Consider the following 23,602-nt stretch of genomic DNA (forward strand, 5'->3'; position numbering starts at 1 on the left):
GGTCCCTGGAGCTCATTTTTCAGCCAGTTTAGCCCAAAGCATTGAGTTCCAGTCTTCTGTGAAAGACTGTCTCAAAAAAAATTAAGGTGGAGAGAGACTTCGGAAGACACTGATATTAACCTCTGGCCTGTGCAGGCGTGCACACATGTATATACCACAGACATACAAGTTAAGATTTGTATGCTGTTTATTTAATTTTGGGACAGGGTCTTTGCGTAGTCCAGGCTGCCCTGGAATTATCTTTCCTACCTCACATATTTAAAAATATTGTGTGCGTTGGGGCTTGCATGCATGTTGTGGAGGCCATAAGAAGGCATTGGATTTCCTGGGGCTGGAATTAATAGGTGGGTACTGGGAATCAAACTTGGATCCTCTGAAAGAACAGAATGTACAATATTAACCACTGAACTATCTCTTTAACACTAGGCCTGGAAGTTTTGATCCTCCCGAGTGTGGGAATTAAAGGCATGTGTCACTATGCCCAGGCCACTATACAAAAATGTTAAATTTTAAAAAAATGTACATGGTGTCTGCACTCTCTCATGTATATATGTATATGTGTGTATATGATGCATATTTATTTGTATTTATGTATATGGTCTTGTAAAAGGTGCTATCTAGGTCAACGCAGATTAAAAAGTAAAATGGAGAAAGAACTTGAACATCGCCTTATAAAAGATGATGGCTGAGCCTGGCAAGGTGGCTTAGCCAGGAGAAACACATGAAACACACACATACAATTTGACAACTTGAGTTCCATAGTAGAAGAGAACAAACTCCCACAGACAGTCTGCTCATCTCTACACTTACACCATAGTACACTCAATCTTTCAGTGTCTCCTCTGTAAGTAATAAAAGGGATTGAAAGGTGATACCAGTAAGCCTGTGTGCAACACCGTTAGTCATCTGCAAAGAACAGCTTAAAGCCACAGTGAAAACACTGGTCTGCTCTGCCAGAATAACTTAAAATCAAAAAGAAACAATTCCAAATATTGGTGTAAAAGGTATCTAAAATACACTGCTGGTCAGAATGTAGAATGGTGTAATCACTCTTGAAAACCTACTTGGCAGTTTGGAGTAGAGTTAAATGGTCACTATAACCTGGCCATTCCACTACTAGGTTTGCATGCAGAAGAAAAGTAGACATTCATACATAAGAGTATTTACAGTAGCCAGATGCAGTGGCACATACCTATAGTCCCAGCACTCTGGAAGGCATAGGCAGGTGGATCTCTGTGAGTTCAAAGCTAGCCTGGTCTACAAAATGAGTCTAGGACAGCCAAGGCTACACAGAGAAACCCTATCTCAAAAAAACAAAAACAAACAAACAAAAAAGAGTATTTATAATAACCTTATTTGTAACAGCTCCTAACTGGGAACAGCTGAAAAACCCACCAGAAATAGGTAAATGAATTCTGAAATGATTCAGGACTCAGGATACAGAGGCTGCTGCATCATATAATACAATAAAACTCAAAACTCTGTGAAGTCAAGACCCTAGAGAATGCTGTCCAGTGTGTGGTATTGGAACAGCACCATCTCCAGGGTCAGACCCTAGTGCTGCCTCGCTATGTTTCACTAAATGAGGAGTAACTCAGTAAACTGTTAGGGAAGGCACAGTAAACCGAGAGTAGTGGTGCACGCCTTTGATCCCAGCACTTGGGAGATAGAGGCAGGTACTGAGTTACTGAGGTACTCAGATAGGTCTGAGTTCTAGGCCAGCCTGGTCTACAGTGTGATTTCCAGGATAGCCAGGGCTACACAGAGAAACCCTGTCTCAAAACAACAACAAAACAAAATGAAACAAACAAAAACATCCTTTTTTTAAAGGGAAGGCACAGTAAGATACTAACCTGGGCTATGAGAAGGTTAGGAAAGATCAATTTAAAATATATCTATATTAACAGAAGACTCTTTAAAATTTTTGCTTTTGCATGTGTTTGGAGGTACGTGTTCATTTTTTCTCCTTCATTACATCTGTAAATGAGCTGTTTCGTTAGCTTGAATAAGTTAAATAGCCAAGAATGCGATGGTATTGTTCCCATCCTAGATGAGTTCTGGCAGACATAAGATACACATTGCTTCGGGTAGGAGGGTTTATTATCAAGCTAGTGGTTGGCAAGAAGGGTGGATTGGAAGTTTGCATTTCAGTGGCTTGGGGCCATGACAGATACCAGGGAAGGAAGATACAGAAAATTTCCATCCCTCCTGTTTGATCTGCTTAAGAGATGGGATATAGAGGTTGCTGAGCATTTTTATAAGGTTTTAATTTTCTATTTATTTGCTTATTTATTTATTTATTTTTGCTTTTCCTTGTTATGTTAATGTGAAGGATTTCAAACATAAAGTTTGTAGTGAGTACCTGTATTTTTTTCTTCCCAAGTTCTGCTATTAAAATTTTACTCTAGCAAGTTCCAGGATAGCCAGGGCTATATAGAGGAACCCTGTCCTGGAAAACCAAACAAATTTATCCCACCCCTCACTTCATTCAGCCGTCAAGTAGTTTATTTTTAAATACATTTTGAAGTTTTCTTTTCTCTACATTCTTAATGATCTCACTCACTTGAGCTTAGTGTATTTTCTTTTACCTTAAAACTTTCAATAAAATATACGAATCTTACCCAAAAAAGTGTCAGATTTTATTATTCAAAGGAAGGGGTGTGTCAAACTTGGAGAGCCTGCCTGTGACAGTCTTGTCAGCTGACTACTGTGTTCTCTACCTAATAATAATAATTTTAGGCTTGAACATTCAGGCTCAAATTCAGATTTAAGCTGCATTAAGCAATGTAATTTTGAATTCTAAACTAAAATCCATAGCTTACATACAAAGATCAAATGACTAGATTATAAGTGCCTGTAAAAAAATAAAAGAAAAGAAAAGAAAAGAAAATAGTGTTTAGGGCCTTGTAAAGGTCATAAGTGAATGATGGGCTGACCTTGCCGACCACAGAATGCCAGTTGAGACTGCTGGCTTTGTCCTGAATTAGCCAGAAGATAGTACTTTGACAATTCTGTGGAAGCTTTGAAACCAGAACAAGCAGAAATAGTGTGTAGGGCTCAGGTGTCCTGCCCTAGAGCACGAGATATGTGTATCTCTTTCATTGATGTCTGTCCAACAAGTCTGATAAAAGTTTGGCTGTTCTTATTTTTAGCTCTGGATACACAGACATTTAGTGCAGCTTAAAAGTCATCTCCTTGGGCTGGAGTATATCTCAATGGCAGAACACCTACCTAGCTTGTGTTTAATCATAGATTTAATCACAGATATTAGGGTTGGGAAGGGGAGGTCATGCCCTCTTACTTGAAGGATAATAAAGCCAAAAGAACTAGAGTCTTCCTAGGCCAGTTTTTTTTTACTCTGTTTTTCTTTGTTACAGAGGAATGATATTGCTATGGCAATTACAAAATTTGATCAGTTCGACTTTCTCATCGATATTGTTCCAAGAGATGAACTGAAACCACCGAAGCGCCAGGTGAGCAGGGAGGACATCGCCCAGCTGCCACCTGCTGGGCCTGGGCAAAATGTCCAGGGCTCCTCTCACCCACCCAAGGAAGGCATTTGCTGTTTCTGTTTCTCTTCTGTAGTCCAGATCATCCTCAGCATCTTCTCCTCATTTATGGGTACTTTTAACTCAGTGCCTCTGGGATGGTGGTGTAGCGAAAACCAAGTGTAAAGACTAGTGAGACAGTAGGACAAAGCTCTTTCAGGAGTTCTTGATCTAAAGTAAAAGCTTTCTCGGCCAGTCAGTTTAGATTCTAAAAAACAGCTTCTCCTGTGCATAGTAATTGAATTGGAGTGTGTGGCCTTTGTTCTCCTATTCTGTGCTGTCTCTGTAGTGCCTTGGCTCTGCCCTTCATCCAATGAGTCTGAGCCTATGACGCCATGACCCCAGGCATCCATATTTAAAGCTTCGCAGATGCTTCAGTGTCCAACCAAGTTTTAGAAACACCATTTACATTTTTCTCTTCAATCACAAGAACAGGCGTCTGTCCTCTTCTTTCTACCTGTTCACCTCCAAAGCTCACACCAATTGTTTTGTTCAGTATTTGGGTACATATAACTCTTAATTGTAATGGTAGTAGACCCCTGTCCTATAGAGCTCATTGTTTCAGGCACACAATTTGCGTGACTCTCTAGGTTTAGTGGAATGTTTGGAAAATAGTGGCAGAGCCTCACAAAAGCAAAACCATACCATGTCCTACTTGTTTTATTTTATTTTTTTCATAAGATTTAAGTGTTTTTAACAAATTATTTTGTACTATGATGTCTAGAGTCATTTAATGACAACCATTCTCCCCATGCTGAACTGTACTAATAACCAGCCAGAAAAATGTGTCAGAAGTGGGCATCCTAATTGACATTAATTCTGACACTGCATGAGGGTTTTGGGGTTAGCAAGTCACCACCTTATGGGAGCAGGGTGTGCCTCAGCGAAGCTCTTTATTTTTCTGGGCAGTCTTTGCTGCTGTAAACATCCTTGACTGGAAGCTGTAAGGTGTTGAGAGGAGCTTTCAGTCGGATGTTTACAGCGGCAGGCTGCCACAGTCGTCCCCGGCTGCGCTCATCGGCTTTGAGACATTGCAGGTTTGTGCCCATGAACTTGACTCCTCTTCTTGGGGTGCTTCCTTTCTCTCTGAGAAGTCACAAGAACAAGCGGCCTCTCTTCCTTTGGATCTAATAATACCATGAGCTTGCTTTCCTTGTTGGATTTTTGCTCCCACATATTTACCAGGAGCCCCCTTTAAAAACAAGGTGGTAAGATCTATGATGCAATCAGGCATTGCTCTTACTGTGTTAACTGCTTGTCAGCTGTGGCTGCCTGCTGAATAGACTGACTAAAAAGAAGGATGCTAGCTTATACCAATGGTTCTCAACCTTCCTAATGCTGCAACCCTTTAATACAGTTTCTCATGTTATGGTGACCTCCACCTATAAATTTTTTTTGCCTGCTATTTTGTAACTGTAATTTTGCTACTGTTATGTATCGTGAATATCTGTTTTATAATAGTGTTAGGTGCCTCCTGTTAAAGGATCTTTGAACCCCCACCCCCACCACGGGCTCACAACCCACAGGTTGAGAGCCACTGTGCTATACCTTCCTCCAAAATTGTTTGTCCTTCTGGGTCTCTCAGGGTGTTAGGTTTGAAGTGTTCTGATCCATCTCCCTTTTTTAATTTTTAAAGATTTATTTATTTATTATGTATACAGTGCTCTGTCTGCATGTCTGAAGAGGGCACCAGATCTCATTATAGGTGGTTATGGGCCACCATGTGGTTGCTGGGAATTGAACTCAGGACCTCTGGAAGAGCAGGCAATGCTCTTAACCTCTGAGCCATCTCTCCAGCCCTCATCTCCCTTTTTTGTTCTTTGGTTTGTTTTGGGTTTTTAAGATAGGGTCTCACTGTGTATCCCTGGATAGACTGAAACTCTGTTTAGACCAGGCTGTCCTGGAACTCATCGAGATCTGCCTGTTTCTGCTTCCTGTGTGCTGGAATTCAAGGCATGGGCATGACGTTTGGTCCATCTCCCTTTCAAGAGTATCCAGCAGGAACACTCCTTAAGCTTCCTGGTTTTAGTTCTTTGTAGGTGTTTGAGCTATTGATTGGCATCCTATTCAGGACAGCTGCTGCCTAGCATTTAAAAGGTTGAGATTGCTGAAAGCTGGCCTGAAATTCTAAGATAGCATTTTTTAATTCTCTATAGACATGAAGTTTTCCCAAGCTCCAAATTGGCTGGCACCTCCTAAAGTCCTTTAAAAGTGCCTACTCTCCAAAACACACCCTCTGAAGGAGGCAGCAGTTCACTCTGCTACTAAAGCAAATGTATTTTTTCCCCCAGTGTGGAGCTGGCTGCTCACCATTGTAGTGATGGCCCTGTAATGTGATGCTGCTTGTTCACTGGCATTGTTTTTTAGTCTCAGCATTGGAGAAGCCACTGCTAATACTGAGCAGGTACCCCTTCTGTATCGACCCAGTCATTCAGGGATTATTCTAGAGCGCAGGGTGCTGGCTGATCCATACCTGGAAAAGGGAAATACTGAAGTGTAAATCTGTAGTCCTGACTTCTCAGAGATGATTTGGAATCTCTCTCTTTCTCTCCCACTCCATGGAAGTAAGTAAATTGTCTACAAGTAGAAGGTAGTTGAGGGCTGACGTCTTCCCCACTAAGCTATGAGTTGAAAGTTCCTGCTCATTGAAATGTCATTATCTTTTCACCCATTTCTTTAAATCAAGCATCATCATTCCCTTGCTGGCTTGACCTCCATTTGCGGAAAGTCTTCATAAAGCAGAAGAACCATTACGTGTGCCTCCTTCCATCACAGCGATTTGAAAACTGCCGTGCCTTGTCCTGACAACAGTGTCCTAGAAACTCTTATTTGGTTATTACCTGAGAGGATGCAGTAGGAAGCATAGGAGAGGCTACCTGCCTGCTTGATAGCTTTTGGTAAAGCAAGATATTGGGTTCTGGCAGAGGTATTTAAAGAACTTGCTTTCTGTCTTGTTTAAAAAAAAAAAAAGTTCAGTGCTTGTTTATTGTAATCATGGACACCTAGAGCCAGTCACAGGTCAAAGACAGGAAGTGCCAGTGTCCCTTGCTGCCTCCCCAGCCGCTCTGTATTCTTAGTGTTTAATGCTCTCACAACCAAGAACTTTTCCGTGTTAGGGCTGGTGTTCCTATTCATAAAATAGGAAGGGAGAACTCAGTGAGGGAAAAATAGACGTTGAACTTATTTCCACAGCTTTGGAAAAAGCAGTTGGCCTCTGTTTTCTGTTTTAAAGAGGTATTAGTATGTTATCCCAGCCAAGACCTGGTTGCTGGCTGACATTTGCTTAAAATGGAAAAGAAACTGGAGTTGAAATGGACCTGGCTTTGTCACTGTTATGGTGTCCTGGAATTTGAGACATAGATGAAAATAAAAAGGGTTCTTTTGCCCCCCCCCCCCCCGCCTTTGCATAATCATGTTGAGATTGAAACTGTGTGGGTTTGAAGTGCAGAATACATTAACCCAGAAGGTCAGCTTATGTTTAAAGACTTACTTAGATATTAAGAATATTAAGAGTGGCTTTTTGGTCTGGGTGGATGACCATTAGGGACCTTGCTATTCAAGTGTCTCAGAGGCTAGCTGTCCATGATCCCAGTTACAGCGTCAACAGGCAAACACAAAAGCACTCAGCCCAGTACTATAAGGACAGCCTTTCCCATACGCATGGTCACAGGAGCTGAAGAGAACTGAGGAGAGCTTAGGCACTACTTTCTAGTATTATTGCTTATAGCTGTTGGGTTTAGAATTTTCCTACGATTCAGAAAAGTACTTTTCTGCCTCTAGATTTCTGCTTGGCTAAGTAGACTCATCATTCAGGCAGCACCTACCTGTACCTGTATGGGAATACCAGGGACAGTAGTAAGCAGGCAAGAGAGAGGCATTATTTGTTCTCATAGGAGTTATATTTGAGCAAAACTGGCAGTTAATTTGTCCTGCAGGTACAGAATCTTGCAGGGAGAAAGTGCCATGGAAGCACACTTTGGAGAGCATTGAGCAGTTGAGCAGAAGGTCTCAGTTCAGAAGTATCTCCTTTCTGAAACCTGACAGACTTAGCTCTGGATAATGAAGTGAATAAAATTAGCTAATATTTTTACTCAGCCTTTGTGGCCGAATGTTTTTGTTGTCCTAGACAGGGATACCATGTGTCACAGGTCACTCGGAATGAGATGCTGATTTCTGTGGGTGGTCAGGGGCCCACCAACCCCTGGGCTGTACTACCATGTTGTAGTGTGTGTAAACATCCTACACTCTCAGCTGTGAGCTCAAGGTGGCTGGGAGAGGGTTGTTTACTCCTTCTGCCATGGAAAACGTCTGCTGAAGAACAATCTCAACTGATCGGACAGACTGCTGCCTCCCTATCAGCCAAGGCAGCACCCTAGCAGAGAGCTATCCTCAGGCCCCCTGGGTTACACTTTTGTGGCTAAGTACAACTAGACTCAGATGTGGTTCTGGGGTAGACACATCCATAGTGAACACAGAGCTTTCAGTGTGCTGTGAAAAGCTGGCTCTGGCACTGTAGTCCAGGAAAAGCTGTTTCTCCTCTCCCTTATAAGTCCCTCCTGGAATGAAGGGTGCTGCTTTTATGGGACTTGGGGACAGTAAGTTTGAATAGCATCTTCCCATTGCTAGCAGGTAGCACTGTTCTTCCATCACAGACCTTGACAGAATCTATCGACAAGCTCTGCTGGTGCATGGTTGTTGGTTACAGTAATTATTTGCCTGTTTGCAGCTCATCACACAATGGATGATTACTTGGTGCTTCAGAAAATTGGCTGTATGTTCTGTGAAGTCTATAGAAACTGTTATTTTTAGTTCAACTTAGCACAACTGGTTTCTTCAAATTCTACTTTTCTTTTGACTGCAAATGTGGAGAGCTCAGCATTCGTCAGGCAACTGCACATAGTCTGTTTGGGGGAAGAGTGGAAATTCACTGTGGCGGTTGCTGAGTCGGTTTTTTTCCCCTTACCTGCCTCTTCTTCCACTCCACAGGAGGAGGTGCGCCAATCTGTGACTCCTGCAGAGCCTGTCCAGTACTACTTCACGCTGGCTCAGCAGCCCACTGCTGTCCAGGTCCAGGGACAGCAGCAAGGCCAGCAGACCACCAGTTCCACGACCACCATCCAGCCTGGCCAGATCATCATTGCACAGCCTCAGCAGGGTCAGGTCTGTGAGCACAGAGGGTACCCACCTAGCAACACAGTTATCTTTTAGGTTTGGGTGGGAATTGTGTAATCAGTACAGAGAGAGGCCATCATATCTTTACAGAGTGCTGCATTTGATGTCTGGAAACCTGAGCTTTCCCCCCAACCCGATTGAGTGCAGAAACAAAAGTATCACCCTAATCTGTCTGGACCCTGTTTCCCTCATAGGTCAGATGAGGAAAGTGCAGTGGACAAGATGTTCTCCAGGGTCCCTTTGAGTGCAGACATTTTAGAAGAAAACAATTCTCTAGTGCACCCTTGAACAGTAGTGGGATATCTGTAAAAGTCTTTTCAGTGGACTGCTAGTTGTCTATACCAGGACTGGAATTTGTACCCCTAAAGGGGAGAGCAGTATTATTGCCAGCTTGCATACCTCTCCTTTCTGGCAGTTCTCTGTGCTACTGTATTTGTGTCAGGTGACCTTCTCTTTTGACAATAGTAATCAGAGGATTTTTTTCTCTCCCCCATAGTACTGTTGAGAGCAGTACCATCCGTTGGGAGTCATGAGAGGCTGCAGAGGACTCAGTACTGTGAGCTCTGAATCCAAATTCTGTCAGTCATTACTTTATTTATTCATCAAACAGTGAGCATCCTCTGTGAGTAAAGTCTTATGTTAGGTATTGGGAACATAAGCATGGATAAAACAATCCTGATTTCTAAGGAATTCACAGTAGTCTCAGTTGGGAATACAAATATTTTTAAAGGTTACACCACCACAAGGGATGAGTAAGACTAAGACAGCCTTAGAATTATATACAGGGTTATCAAAAGTGTGAGCAATTAGTTGAAAAGAAGGTGGTTAGAGGCTCCTGAACGGAAAAAATGTGGTTTTTAGAGGGATCACTGGAAGTGTTAATACATTAGGAAAGCATGGTATTGCAACTCGAAGGACCAGCACAGCCAGAGGCTTAGAAATGAGAAATAGCTGGACATAGTGACTTATACATATAATCCCAGCACTCTAGAGATGGGGATAGGAGAATCAGGAGTTGGAGAGCAAATATAGCTACATGAGACCTTGTCTCAAAACAAGCAAGCAATGCAAGCAAACATAGAGAAAAGTGAGAAACCGCAAAGGAAGTGGTGTGAGAATTGAATTAGCATGGGAGATATCTACGCGAGTCCAGGAAGCACATCCTGGAGAGGCTTGTACATTCTAGTAAAGAGCTAGGTTTGCCCAGAAGAAAAATATTGGGGTGGGATGGATTTAAATATTAATTTTGACTTTAGGGTTTATCTCTTGCTCGTTTACTTATTCATAAATAGAAGTATGTAGAGCGCTGTCACTCCGTCAGACACTGCCAGGCTCAAAGCCGGTTACAGCACAGTCCTTGCCTCAGGCGTTCACTGCACCTTGATGCCTCAGGGACCATCTTTGGCTCATGCCTGTGCCTCTGCAGTGAGAGAACTTTACCTGCCAAAGGCCTTGTCCCTTTACTGAGTGAGCTTAAAGAGAGGCTGCCAAGGGTTGGCCCTGATTGGCTGATTATCCCAAGAAGCCCGTGGCTACAATGCTTACAGCAGGGGACACCATAGGTGATTTGGCAGCTGCCATGCTAACACAAGCCCTCATTTTCCTGAAATGATTTAGAAATACCTTGGAAATCCTTTCAGATTGGGTGGATGAAGTACAATGATGAGTTGGCAGCATGCTTTTTTTTCTTTTTTCCTTTTTTTTTTTTTTTTTTCTTTTTGGTCAGCAAAAACCTCATCTGTCTTTCTTGCCAACCAAGACCTGCTGGGCTTGGAGCAGAGAAAACTTGTGAGATTGGTGAAGTTGGTCCCTTCAAGCTGTTATTTCAATGTCCTGCTTCAGGGTGGCCAGCGGCTGGGTCATAGTGAATGGGTAGTGAAGGAGGACCCATAGTGATTTAGTAGTGAGGGCTATTTCAATTTGAGTGCAGGTATCTTTTCTAAGATAGAGAATATACATTATAGCAAAGTTGGAAGGCACTGTGGTGAAGTGAGTTCCCTGTTTTCTGTTTTTAATTGGGAGCTCACTTCTGGAGGTCTGGGATAGGCGGGTGCAGCATCATGCTAGACAGATAGAAGAGATGTTTGCTGTTGTCCTAGCACACCAAGGAGACTTTTACTGAGAATGCGATCTCTCCTGTTCCCCAGTTTTCCCTAATTTTTCCTTACTTAGTAATCTCTTAAATCTCTTCTGTGGTTCCTAGCCCCCCCCCCCTTTTTATAGTTTTAGTTACTAAGTTATAATGTCTGGGGCACCTGTGCAGTCAAGAGTTAACATCAGAACAGCAACATCATTTGAAAGCCATGATTCTTTGAGACTCCCCATACTTCTGATTGACGGGGTTCTTAGCTGAGAGCAGAGAAGAGCATGTCTAATGTGGGATGGTAATACAGGTGTAGTTGCCCCACCTATCTTTCATCACTCCCACTCCCAGACAAGACAGATGCGTTTGATAGATTTCTCCCTATAAAAGGCACATTAAAGGAGCCAGGCGGTAGTAGCAGCACTGCAATGCCAGCACTGGGGAGGCAGAGGGAGACAGATCTCTGAGTTCGAGGCCAGCCTGGTCTACAGACTGAGTTCCAGGACAGACAAAGCTATTCAGAGAAGCTGTATCTCAAAAAAAAACCTTTAAAAAAAAAGTCATTAAGGACTCAGGTCTTGAGATTCAGAGTTTGCTTCATAGTGACAAACTGCGAAGTGCAAGTCATGATGTGTGGCAGAAATTTCTTACACCTAAGCTCTTCATTCTCTAGACTGTTCAAGCTCTTGCTTTACTGAGTGCTGTTGAGGAAATGAGGAAAGGCTTCTTGGAGATGTCAGTGTCTGGTATCTTTACTCTGCTGTGGGGAGCTGTGCTATGATCCATAGCAACTGTCTGGCTGAGGTGGGCAAGGTTCACTTTGCCCCTTGATGGTGAAAGCCTACATGCACTAGGCCTAGCCTTAGAGATGAGCCTGTATGTTTTATTTACCTTTTGGTGTTTTTCGTGTCTATTTGTGGTCGAGGAGCCTAAATATAATTACTGCATTCATGTAAGTTCCACTTACGTTTCATGGTGCCCTCCAGATTCACCCGCTCCTAGTTTGACATGGGTCTCTTTGTGTCAGTTTTCATGATTGCTTTGATATTTTGTTGTTGTTTTGTTTTCCTGTGTTGTTCACACCTTGTCATCACAGAAGGACTATGGGGCTGCAGCGGTTGAAGCCCAGGCATTTAAGTTTAGATTTAGGCAGATATTCTACACTGTGGGCCTGAAACTTGGCTTTCTTATTTCTATTTCAGACTTAACTCTAGCTGTGTTGTAGACCCATTGGGCTGCATGTTAAGAGGGTGAAAAGTGTAGACATTACAGGAGTATGTGCTCCCAGTTTACTTCTACGGGCTCTCAGCCAGACCTCAAGCAGCAATCTCTTGATTCTTCCTTCTAGACCACACCCGTGACCATGCAGGTTGGAGAAGGTCAGCAGGTGCAGATTGTGCAGGCCCAACCTCAGGGTCAAGCACAGCAGGCCCAGAGTGGCACTGGACAGACCATGCAGGTGATGCAGCAAATCATTACCAACACAGGAGAGATCCAGCAGATCCCGGTAAGCCTGTCCCCACTGTCCCCAGCTCCATGGATCTTCTCGGCTCATGGTGATGGTATTTCCATTACACACCCAGTTTTGTTCAATGTTTACTTTCTGCTCTGCTTCAGTCCAGGTTCTGCTTCACCTGTGGTGTAGCTCTCCTCGGTTCCCCTCCTACACCTACACAGAGAAATCGTGATAGCTATATCTTATGCCTGTTGCTGTTGTTGTTGCTTTTTTGTTTTTTTTCGAGACAGGGTTTCTCTGTGTAGCCTTGGCTATCCTGTAACTCATGCTATAGACCAGGCTGGCCTCAAACTCAGATCCACCTGCCTCTGCCTCCCAACTGCTGGGACTAAAGGTATGCGCCACCACCTCCTGGCTTCTTGTTGTTATTATTGTTGCTATTACTACACTCCTTTGCACAGGGGTGAGTATGCTACTTTGTATATGTTTGGAAATCGGGACAACTTTATGTAATGAAATTTTCCAAGGCATTTTCATCCATGTAAGTGGTTTAATGTTGTCAGCTGAAAGCTTCAGTATATATTTGTCAGGGAATTGGGCGCCACAACTTTTCCTTCTACCATGTGGGTCCTGGGGATGGAACTCAGGTCATCAGGTTTGGCAGTAGGTGCCATCTCACCACCCCCAGAACTATCTTTTGATTAGCAGAGAATAAGAGGGAGGTATGTAAGGAAGGCTATAAGTAACACCTGTTGCATATTCATAAGTCAGTTCCCCGGGGAGCCTGCAGCAAAGTATATTTTTGGCCTTCATTTGACTCACCCATTTCTTTACTGTAACTACTACTTCTTGTCTGCCTCAGGGGGTTTCATTTCTTAGGGTTTTTTTTTAACCTGTCTTTAGCTTTCTTTCTTTATTTTTAATTTATACATATGAATGTTTTGTTTGAATGTATATCTGTATGCCATGTCCATGCAATGTGTACCTTGTGCCTGTGGAATTCAGAAGAGGGCATAGAATCCCTTGGAACTAGAGTTAGAGATGGTTGTGAGCTGTCGTATTAGTGGTGGGAATTGAACCCTTGTCCTCTGGAAGAGCAAATGAGCCTCTTCAGCCCCTTGTTCTTTTATTTAAACACACACACACCAAAAAACACTGTCTTAGCACTTGCAAAGACTCTACATTGAAGTCATTTTGCAATCAAATGGGAAAGAGTGGAATAGTCAGTCCTTCCTAAAATGTAGATTGATAGGAATCCTCTTGGATTTAGTCACTTCTCTGAAACAAAGCCCAAAGAGCACCCTTTGTTCAGCTTAGGGACTTTTCTTAAGTTATGAAGTAACAGATCAAGCAAAACCTTAAGAAAGTAAAGTTTCTAAGTATGTCTCTCTGCTCCCCTTCTGTCTCTCATATACAAACATATCAGTAGTTCCAGATACCTGGGTTCTACCTGGCATCACTATTTCAGTCACCAATTTTAAGACTTTTCTCTTAAATGGTTCTCTCTCTCTCTCTCTCTCTCTCTCTCTCTCTCTCTCTCTCTCTCTCTCTCTCTTTTGGTATGGACGTTTTGTATGACCCAAAATAAGGTCATATAAGCCAGAGCTCCCATCCTTGAGTAGTGACTTTGCCCTATGTGAAACAAAGTACTGCTCAGAAGATTCTGTACAGAACACTGTACTTGATCTTCACTGCTCTCGGGCACTGTCTCAGAAGTTGACATTTCCAGACTCAGCAGTGTCTGTAATAGTGGTGACCTTTAAAGCAGAACCTGTACTTCCCTTAGGAAAGCTAAAGAAGAGGCTTGTTTGCTGAAGAACTTGGACAGCAAAGCCACCAGGAGCAGTAGACCCGCCATGTCTTGGAAGACTGAGGCTCAGGGTAACTCTAGGTCTCTCAAGACTAAGAACAAAAGCAATCACCTGTCTCAGTCATAGAGCCACCTGGCAGCCCTAGCTGCTGCAGTTGTCACCTCCCACTAGAAAGTCTTAACCACCTGTGACTGTTAGGAGCCTTATCTGCACCTGGAACAAGGCTTCTTGGCTGGCCTTCTAGATTTCCTAACCACTTTCATCCACAGAAGTTGCTTGATGTCAACAAGAAGCTGCATGATAAATTCGGTAAAGGATTCAGTCACAACTTCCCAACAGTTAACTGTTGGCTCTGTAATGAAGTGATGCAGGTCATAGGACACTAGCTGTATTTCTGTTGAAACGGGTGTTGAGCAGATTTAAGCTTTATGTCTCCCCTATCTTGCCTCCAAGCAGATAGCTTTGGAATTGTTCACTAAGAGCTTGAGTTCCAGGCTAGGGGTACAGCACTATCAGTAGAGTGCTTGCCTAGCATGCATGAAGCCCTTAGTTTGATCCCTGCCGCTGTGTGCTTGTAATCCCAGCACTTGGGAGGTAGAGGCAGGAGGACCAGAACTTCAAGGTCAGTGTTAGCTGTGTAGTCAGTTCAGAACCACCCGAGATGGATGAGTCCTGTGTGTGTTGTTTGTTTGTTTAAAGGAACAAAACGTCTGTTTTTCTTGATGGTTCAAATCCTTTGAGGCCACATTTCAGAGAAACATTTGATGTAGCACTGCATGTAGGGCGCAGCTTTATCCTGTCAGCATTTTCCTCGTGGAAGTAAGGTTCCTGCAATGAAATTAGCCTTTGAGAGCCAGGAAGAAGCTTGTGCCAGTACAGCGGTGTGATGCTGTGTGCCTAGGGAAATTCTTCCTTGCAACAGAAGCAGGCCGAACAGCCAGGAGGGTGCTTTCTGGGCCCCTGGATATGTACGGACAGACCAGATTGGCTTGTGCGGCTTGTGCTCCCAGGAACTTTGAGCCTCTAAGTTGTGGGCATGCACAACCACCATCCTCAGCTACCCTTTTCGTCTGCTGAGCCGTAGATCTCAGCAACTGTCTCATTCCTCCCTCAATCCCCAACTCGAGCAACAATACGTTCATGGCACAATGCCTGAGTTAAGGCTTTTAGCACACAATTAAACACAGGCTGCTATATTACCAGTTATTTGAGGCACCATTGTAAGCATGAAGAACTCCAAGGGCAGTTTTGTAGCTTTGCTTTCCCATGGTGGGGTTTTCTGTGAGAGTTTTACTGACTCTGCTTCCCTTGGGGAGTATTTGGCCATAAGCTAGTGCTGAACATCAAAGATCTTCAAAGTCCACAGATCTCTTCCTTCCCCTCATTGGTCCTGGATCTTTCAGACAGAGATAGTAAAACAGGCCAGGCTCTTCATCCAAGATGTGCTGAGTGGCTCAGATTGACAGCTATCTGTTTTGGGCTTCTGGCAAACCTTGGAACTGTTCACAGCATATGGAGATGGCGGGAAAAGCCTGCATTTAAAGCTTAGTCATTCTGAAGTGTTGGGCAGTCTAAGGAAAGCCTCAGATAAGCTCTGATTAAATAGCCAAATGCCAGTAGATGATGAGTGTGTAGCTCTTTTGTGTGTGGAGTGGGGTGCTTCTCTTGTTCTGGCCTCTGTTTAAAAGGACCTTTTTTCAGGGGAAGCTTCTTTGAGGTATTTAGGGCATGAGCAATCCCTAAACCTGGTCATGGGAAGTGGGTGTGTGGGTGTGTGAGGGTGTATGAGATTGTGCTCAGTCGCCTGTGGTCTCTCTCTCTCTCTGCCCCCTTCAAGGTGCAACTGAACGCCGGCCAGCTGCAGTATATCCGCTTAGCCCAGCCTGTATCAGGCACCCAAGTCGTGCAGGGACAGATCCAGACACTTGCCACCAATGCCCAGCAGGTATGTACACTGGAGACATGAGCCTGAGTTGGAGACAAGGATCAGCCGGCCACCTTCTTGTAGGAAAAAGAGTGCTCAGCACAGAACTCTCATCACCTCCTCCTTCAGCAAGAACCATTTACCCCAAACCTTTATATGGGTGGCACCCATGGGCAAATGGGATTGACAGGACAATTGAATTCACAGTATATCTCTTACCATTTTGGTTTTGAGGAGTGAAAACAGACAGAGAGGTCTCAAGGGTACCAGGAGGAAGCCTAGTATAAGTGTATACTCATCAGGCTGGAGGAAACTTAGTTGCCAGGCTATGTTCCATTCTTGGTCCCAATGGCAGTTGTGTGTCTGGTATTCTTGTGCCCTTGGGAAGGCATACTTAACTCTACCTCCATAGAATCAGCCAGAGAAACCCCCCATATCCTCCCTTGCCTTACAGTCTTGAAGACTGGGTCATAAGTGTCAAGGGGACTGCTCACTCCAGGCCTTGGGCCTGAGGACCATGGTCATTATTTGCAGATAATGGGGGACAGTGGTGAAGGGGATGCTTTGTTAATGGATCCTTTTGCCTCAGACCCAAAAAAAGCAGCAATCGTTTAAGAGCTGGACCTGTCTGGCCCAGTTGCATTTCTGGTGATGTATCTATTGACAGTGGTGACAGAGCTGAGTTACAGCAGGTCTCCAAAGATCTCATTTGGGAAAATGTAAGGAATGAGCCAAAAGCAAGGCGTCTGAGCTCAGGACCGTCTCTGGAATCATTAAAGGACCCTTTCTATCCCTGCTACCTTCTTGCCTGTGGACCTGGATTTCCTATAAGTTTTTTAGGTCTCAGTGACACTGATGGATTTATCAAGACTTGTTATGCTCATGACTCCATCTCCCTTTTTTCTTTAAAAGCATGTAAGATGCTTGTGATTTTCTTGATCCAAGAGGCCTTTTGTGACGTGGAAGCAGAAGGAAGTGAGAGGTGTTTGTGGTTCCTCAGAGTCCAATTTTTGGGCAGTAGACACTAGAAAGAGATTAAAGAAGTGGGTACTTTATATCATGGGCACTTAAAGTCTCCATGATATAAATTTTACAACTTGGCATCTAGTAGGTGCTCAATAAATGTTTGTTGGGTGCATGTTGGGTAAAATACACATGATTTAAAGGTAAATTAAAACTTTTCAGCTGCTGTGAATAGCAATTTTGCCGGCCACAAGGCACAATTGGCCTTAATCTGTTGAGAACTCAGGCTTGTTTATCCTGCCGGCATTTCTGCAAGAGTGACTCTCCACCAGGGAAGTATATAGATTAATCAGAGCTACCATCCTTCTGCATCTTATAGACCTAAAGAGGAGTAATAATAAGAAGCCCTTCATACCCTCTCCTTTCTTGGTTCTTATAGCCTCCCTGATAGGCTAGCGGGAGCTGTTCTGGGCCATTGTGAGGACACATGAGAAGACAAGCTTTACCTGATAGATTGGCTCTGATGAGTCCAAAAGCTGGTACAGAGGCTGTTGCAATTTGCATGTTCCACAGACCTATATGCACACAGACCTGGTATTTCCAGCTTTTCCTAGCAGTTGTCACTTTATGCTGCAGCTCTGCTTGTCAATATAAAGTCCCTCTGTAAGCTGTGAAGTGTGTGGAGTAAATGTTTTTCTTGCTCTACACATCTCTCCCTCTTGGCCCAGAGGGTGCACACTAAGTGTCGGAAAAAAGTACTTCAGGACTTGCCACAAGGACTGTGAGGGCCAAGGCTGCTGCTCACTGGGGTGTTTCCTATTGCAGTCAGATAATCTGGGTGATACCGGTTTGGTGTGGAGCCCACCTTCCAAGGAGGAAAGGGACCACTCACTGCTTTGCCCTTCTAATTTTCTAATCTACTTTCACTGGCTGAAAAAGAAACTCTATTCAAAGCCACAACTGTGACTTTAAAGTTGAGGAGTTGTGTTTTCTTGTTGAGCTTCAGACCTTGAGGGGAGAGGGTGGTTCTGATCTACCTGGGTAGGACCAGATCTTTGCTAGCCCTTAGTGCAAGGAGACTGGGAGAGACTCTTGCTGTGCAGGCATCTGTCAAGCACCTGCTTGACAGCAGGCCTCCTTCTGAGCACCTGGTAGGCCTTGTGTCATTGGAGCTTCATGTGGTGGCCTGACAGACCCTGTAGCTAACATGCCTGCTCTCTCCTCTTGTGTCCCACAGATCACACAGACAGAGGTCCAGCAAGGACAGCAGCAGTTCAGCCAGTTCACAGATGGACAGGTAGGGACCCAGCCTGAGTTGGGGTCCAGGGAAGCAGACTGGGTGGGTAGGGCTATTGTCTTACTCCCTAATACTTACTCCCTAATAGTGGACAAAGCATGTTACACAAGTAGTAGTCCTTTAGATCTGCAGGCTACGGGAGCCAAAAACAAACAAAAAACCTTAGGTGTTATATAGCCTAAATTGCCATCCTTCAGGTGAGTGAGCTAAGCCCTGAAGATGGAACGTGCCTCTTCTAGTTTCATCAGGTATTCATACAGAGCTAGCACTAGAATATAGGTTTTCTGTTTTTTCCTCTAAGACTGTTTGTTCCTGAGCTAGGATACTTAGATGTGTTAGATGCTAATCTAAGAAAGAGGGGCCTTCTCTGCTCACCTGCTTTTCCCTTACAGCATGGTCCTGGGGGCCACTGAAGTTGAGATAGGTGACATGTCCAAATGTATGTTTTGTGCTGCCCAGTGAGAGAAGAGTTGGCCTCTGGCCCCTCCGATCTCTGCCGAGCCCAGTGTTTACCTCGTGGGCCAGAGCTCCTGTGGGTGGTTTCTTTCAGGGACCCTAAGAAACAAGGAGGCTGGCCTGCCCTAACTTGTCTTCATTCTGACAGGCTTGGCTGTAGTAAAGGGTTAACACCAGGCTGCCTTGCACAGAAGAACCCCTGGAGGAAAGGAGGTGGGAGGGCCCTGGTTTGCAAGGTACCATGGTCAAGTACTTGTAGTTGTCAAAGCAGAAAGGAATGCAGCAAGTTTGAGCTAACTGGAGAGCACCGAGAAGTGAAAGACATAGGAAATGAAGCTTTCTATCCACTAAATTACCTCACGTGGCAGCCTGCTGCTGTTGTCTCCCTCCCCATATGAAGACTGCCACTCTGTCCCCCTTCCCTTTGATACCTTGCATTGGGTAGTAGCTAAGGTATCTGTGACCCCATCCAGTTGGAAGCCCATGAGAGCTGCCTACCTCTATCCCAGGACTGACCTTACTCTCATCTCTACCCCTTGCAGCAGCTGTACCAGATCCAGCAAGTCACCATGCCTGCAGGCCAAGACCTCGCCCAGCCCATGTTCATTCAGTCAGCCAACCAGCCCTCCGATGGGCAGACCCCCCAGGTGACCGGAGACTGAGGGCCTGAGCTGGCAAGGCCAAGGACACCCAACACGATGTTTGCCATAGATCCCCAGGCGATGGCGACACACCCTCTCTCACCAGAGGACCTGGGACTAATGCCTCCAGCAGGCTAAGATACTGGTGCACTACTTTCCACGCCTGGGGACTGAGAGTCTACAACAGAAAGATGCAATATTTTTTATTTTTTTTTCATTTTTGTCTTCAAGGAATCAATATTTCAGTATATTGAGCTGTGTGTCCAATGCTATGAAACAAGACTATTAAATAACATATTTATGGCATTTTCTTGAAGTGTGTGGCTGAGGAAACAATTCCCTGTGTGTTTTCTGGCTTCGGCACTCACCACCAGTGCTAAGGAGCAGCCTGTGCTTCCTCTTTCTAGGGGTGCATAGGGTTCCACTCTGCCAGTTCTGCCCTCAGAACAGGCCCAGCCACTTTCCTACCAGCGTTCCTCTGTGTCCTTTCCCCAGAGCCCTCTGCATCCAGAAGCCGTGGAAGCAGTTCTTGCCTGTGGGCCATGAGCTCATCCCCCACAGAGAGCTGGTTTCCTCCCCAACCCTTTCCTCCAAGACCCAGGAGAACGAGGACACTGTGCACTGCTCTGCCCACTATTTCAGTTTTTTGAATACATTAAGGATTGTGCTCATCTCCATTGCTGCATGGACTCCAAACTGCATGAAATGCAATAAATCTTGTTTTAGGTACTTGAGAGTCTCTTTCTGTGTCTGGGACATTCATGGGGCCTCTCACTTGGGAAAGGCTTGGAAAAGTTGATTTGTTTCCAGGTTGGCTGTTAGGAAAGGTGTACAAAGCCAAGGGAATTTAATGTCACACGGTGGGTTCAAACTGAGGTCCTTGACTGGTTTATAAATGAACTTCATCAGAACATGCCTCCTGTTCAGAAAAGCTTTGCCTCACCAAATGGACCACTACATGGCATCATGGGGACATCTCTCCTGGAGAATACCGGCTCCTCCAACAGACAAAGGACCCCAGGAAATCTCTGCAGCCTTCCCTGGCACAGAGTGGCTCTTGTCACTGACGGCTGTACTTCTCATTACCAAAAGCCTGGATCTGCCAAAGAGGGCAGCCAGAGCCCTTTGTCATCCATCACATGAGGCCTTCTATAGCTAGTTCTGCTTCCTGTCCATCGAAGCAGGAGCAACAGAAAAGGGCCAGCAGTGAGCCATCTTTCTGATGTCTTCATCTTTTTACAACCATAGTTAGGTCTACTACTGTCACAGAGATGATAGTAAGTGGAGTGCCAGGATAAACTGGTAAGCAGCTCCCTGAGCTTGGGGCTCCCAAGGGTAAGGTCACAGATAAGAGGCTCATACTGGACTCTTCCATCTGAGGCCTGGTGTGCTCAGGGTCCCCTTGCCACGGGTGGGTCACTGGAAACCTGCATGGTAGGGTAGGCCTTGGTATAGGAAAATCAGGAAAGACTCTTGGTTCACAGTTCTGTGTTCCAGGTTCTGGGGCTTGCGTTACATTCAGGTCTGGCCAAACTGCCGTTACTCCTTAGGGAAGACTGCTGGCCATGTTGTTGATCACTTGCATAAGTATACCTCACTTGATTTTATAGGAAGAAACAATTGAATAGGAATTTGGGATCATAAAAATAGGAATACGTGCTGCCTATCAAGACCTACATAATTTTGAAATGATTTGTAGCTGAGCTTCCTGGCCGCCAAAGCAAAAAACTAGTATAAGGGATTCATTTGCACTATAAGCAAGAAAAGTAAGTTTTACAAAACTTTTTCTAGTTTTAAAATGTTGCATAACGGTTCCCATACCAGAAGATAAAATAATCTCACCATTAACCCAGTAAGTAGGCCCAGGAAAGGCTCCGTGTGATTCTCCGAAATTAACCACCCTCCCCCCAAATTCAGCTGTCCTCACCCAGCTCTGTATAAAGGAAGCTCTTCTGGCCTCTGCACCTGTCCCACACTCAGACCTTCCCAAGTGGCATGCCCATCAGTAAGCAGGTAGAAGGGCCTGGTCAGGTGAAGGAGCTGCTGCATCTTTCCTGGTGCCCTCTGTCTCACCTGCTTCTCTTCCACCCATTCTTGAATGTCCAGTTACCACCTGCTTTAACTCAGACTACATTCTTGTTTTGTAAGTAGTTCAATCGATCAGTGTGATTGGCAAGCAGCTTTGAACAGCACGTTTCCTTTAAATGGCCCTGCCAGCAGGGCCTATTCAGATGTAAATAAACCCTTTAGTGCAGCCCCGAAGAGCCCCTATCTAATCCTCAGCACTATCCCCTTACATCCTTCCAGAGCACTCTGGGCATTTCCTAGTACTTGCATCCTCCGTCTGACTATGATCCTCACGGTGACCCTTCAGAAGCCATGAAGGGTATAAAGCCTTGGGTTTGATTGCCCAGCTCATCGTAAATTGGGCATAAAGAAATAGTACGAATCTGTAATTCCAGCACCTGGAAGGTGAAAACATGGGCAAGAAGTTCAAGGTTATTCTTGGCCACATGGCAAGTTTGAGAACAGTCGGCTACAGGAGGCCCTGACTCAAAAGAGGAAGGAAAGCATAGCACGACACTGACTCTCATTTCAACATCATATCATCAAGGAGCACAGGCTGATTTCTGGTGGCTTGAGAGGCTTCACTTCTCCAAGGTCATTCTGTGTTAGACCCAAACCTTGGTATCCTGACCTCAGTTTATTTCCAGCTGCTTTATTTGAAGGTGGGATGGCGAGAGAAGAAAGCTTTACATAATGTCTCACTCTCACTTCTTCTCAGCTCTCCAGGCATTCTGGTCCAGCCCTTGGTGTATATGGAGTAGTAAAGTTGTTGGTGATTCTCTCAGGTAGTTGGGTAGGGACTGGAGAGCCTGGGATTGTTGAGAAGACAACCTGAATGATGCCTTGCTGCCCAGGTTGGCCAAGGCCACAAGGGGGCAGCACACAGCCCTCAGCCAATTCCTTATCACCTATTCCATCCTCGCCTCAATTTGAGATGGTCTTAGGAACTAAAGGGGGTGTGACTGTCCCTTTTTTGCCAAGACCCCAACACACCCCCTGAAGAGAAATGCCTCTGTGATAACAGGACTGGAAACTATCTTCAAAACTTTGAAGTATTGTATGAAGGTGAGTAGGCTCATGGTTCTTCTTACCTCTGTTTCTTTGCATCCTCCTGGCCCCCACTGCCCACTGCACTCAGTGTTCTTGTACTGACTGTTGGTCTGGTTCCTGAACTTGTGGCCATATTTTCAGAATGTGCTGGACCCGGTGCCTGGAAAGCCCTTTTCATTTATTGATCTCTTATACATCCATCAATGCCCAATTGAAGTGGCTCACTGAGAAACTTCTAATTCCTTGAGCAGAGTCAGCGAGGACGCTTTCGATGCTCCTACATCAACATCTACAGATTATTATTAGAGCTTAGATACACAGTTCTGCAGCAGGGATTTCTTTGGCACCCTGTGCGCATGTCAGATACTGTTTGGGACATTCTGAGTCCAGCTGAAAACAAGCCAGGTGAGGTCCCTGCTCTTGTGGACTGTAACACCTACACACTTGCACCATCTCTCAGATACTCACCATGGCATTTTTTTTTTTTTTAATTGAGCAGCGATGGTCTGCTAGGCAGGGGGCATCATTGAGGAAAACAGCAAGGCTGGGGAGTGGAGAGCTTGGCTAACTTATAAAGCCTTGAGTTTGATTGCCCAGCTCATCATAAATTGGGCATAAATAAACAGTACGTATCTGTGGTTCCAGCACCTGGAAGGTGAAGAGAGGGGCAAGAAGTTCTGGTTATTCTTGGCCACAGAGCAAGTTTGAGACCAGTCTGGGCTACAGGAGACCCTGACTCAAAAAGTGTAATGTGTAGTACTACAATGATTCTCACTTCAACATCATATCATCAATAAGTGATCAGTTTCCCCAGTTTTAGAAAGAAGAAACTGAGATACAACGAGGTTAAGAAATTGCCCAAACCAGGCAGTGGTGGTGCAAGTCTTTAATCCCAGCACTCAGGAGGCAGAGGCAGGTGGATCTCTGAATTCCAGGCTAGCCTCGTCTACAGAGGGAGTTCCCTCTCGAAAGAAAGAATAAAATGAAAAGAAAAGGGGAAAAAAAAGGGAATTGCTCAAGGGCACCAGCTGGCTGTCAGTCTCATGTGGTGTGGCCTCTCTTGATTTTGTCCCTTTCCACAGTACCAGCTACCTGTAGGGCTTTCTAAGGTTACATCCGAGGTATCTAGAAAAG

At 44.7% G+C, this 23,602-nt stretch overlaps 1 protein-coding gene across 6 annotated transcripts in view; it reads left to right on the forward strand.

The window, feature by feature from the left end:
- Nfyc (nuclear transcription factor Y subunit gamma) overlaps positions 1 to 20,080 on the forward strand; it is a 68,380-nt gene extending 48,300 nt beyond the window's left edge. For 5 of the 6 annotated variants that reach the window (XM_021639465.2, XM_060379671.1, XM_060379668.1 and 2 more), the window contains exons 5-10: positions 3,378 to 3,473; positions 8,535 to 8,708; positions 12,152 to 12,310; positions 15,908 to 16,015; positions 18,195 to 18,254; positions 19,253 to 20,080. In XM_021639465.2, the coding sequence (XP_021495140.1) occupies positions 3,378 to 3,473; positions 8,535 to 8,708; positions 12,152 to 12,310; positions 15,908 to 16,015; positions 18,195 to 18,254; positions 19,253 to 19,372 (717 nt within the window). In that variant the 3' untranslated portion in view covers positions 19,373 to 20,080. The remainder of the gene's footprint in view (positions 1 to 3,377; positions 3,474 to 8,534; positions 8,709 to 12,151; positions 12,311 to 15,907; positions 16,016 to 18,194; positions 18,255 to 19,252) is intronic. The other variant, XM_060379672.1, reaches the window with a different exon arrangement.
- The last annotated feature ends 3,522 nt before the right edge of the window (positions 20,081 to 23,602 follow it).

The sequence above is a fragment of the Meriones unguiculatus genome, chromosome 3 (assembly GCF_030254825.1).
Source record: "Meriones unguiculatus strain TT.TT164.6M chromosome 3, Bangor_MerUng_6.1, whole genome shotgun sequence".
In the NCBI taxonomy this organism is placed as follows: domain Eukaryota; kingdom Metazoa; phylum Chordata; class Mammalia; order Rodentia; family Muridae; genus Meriones; species Meriones unguiculatus.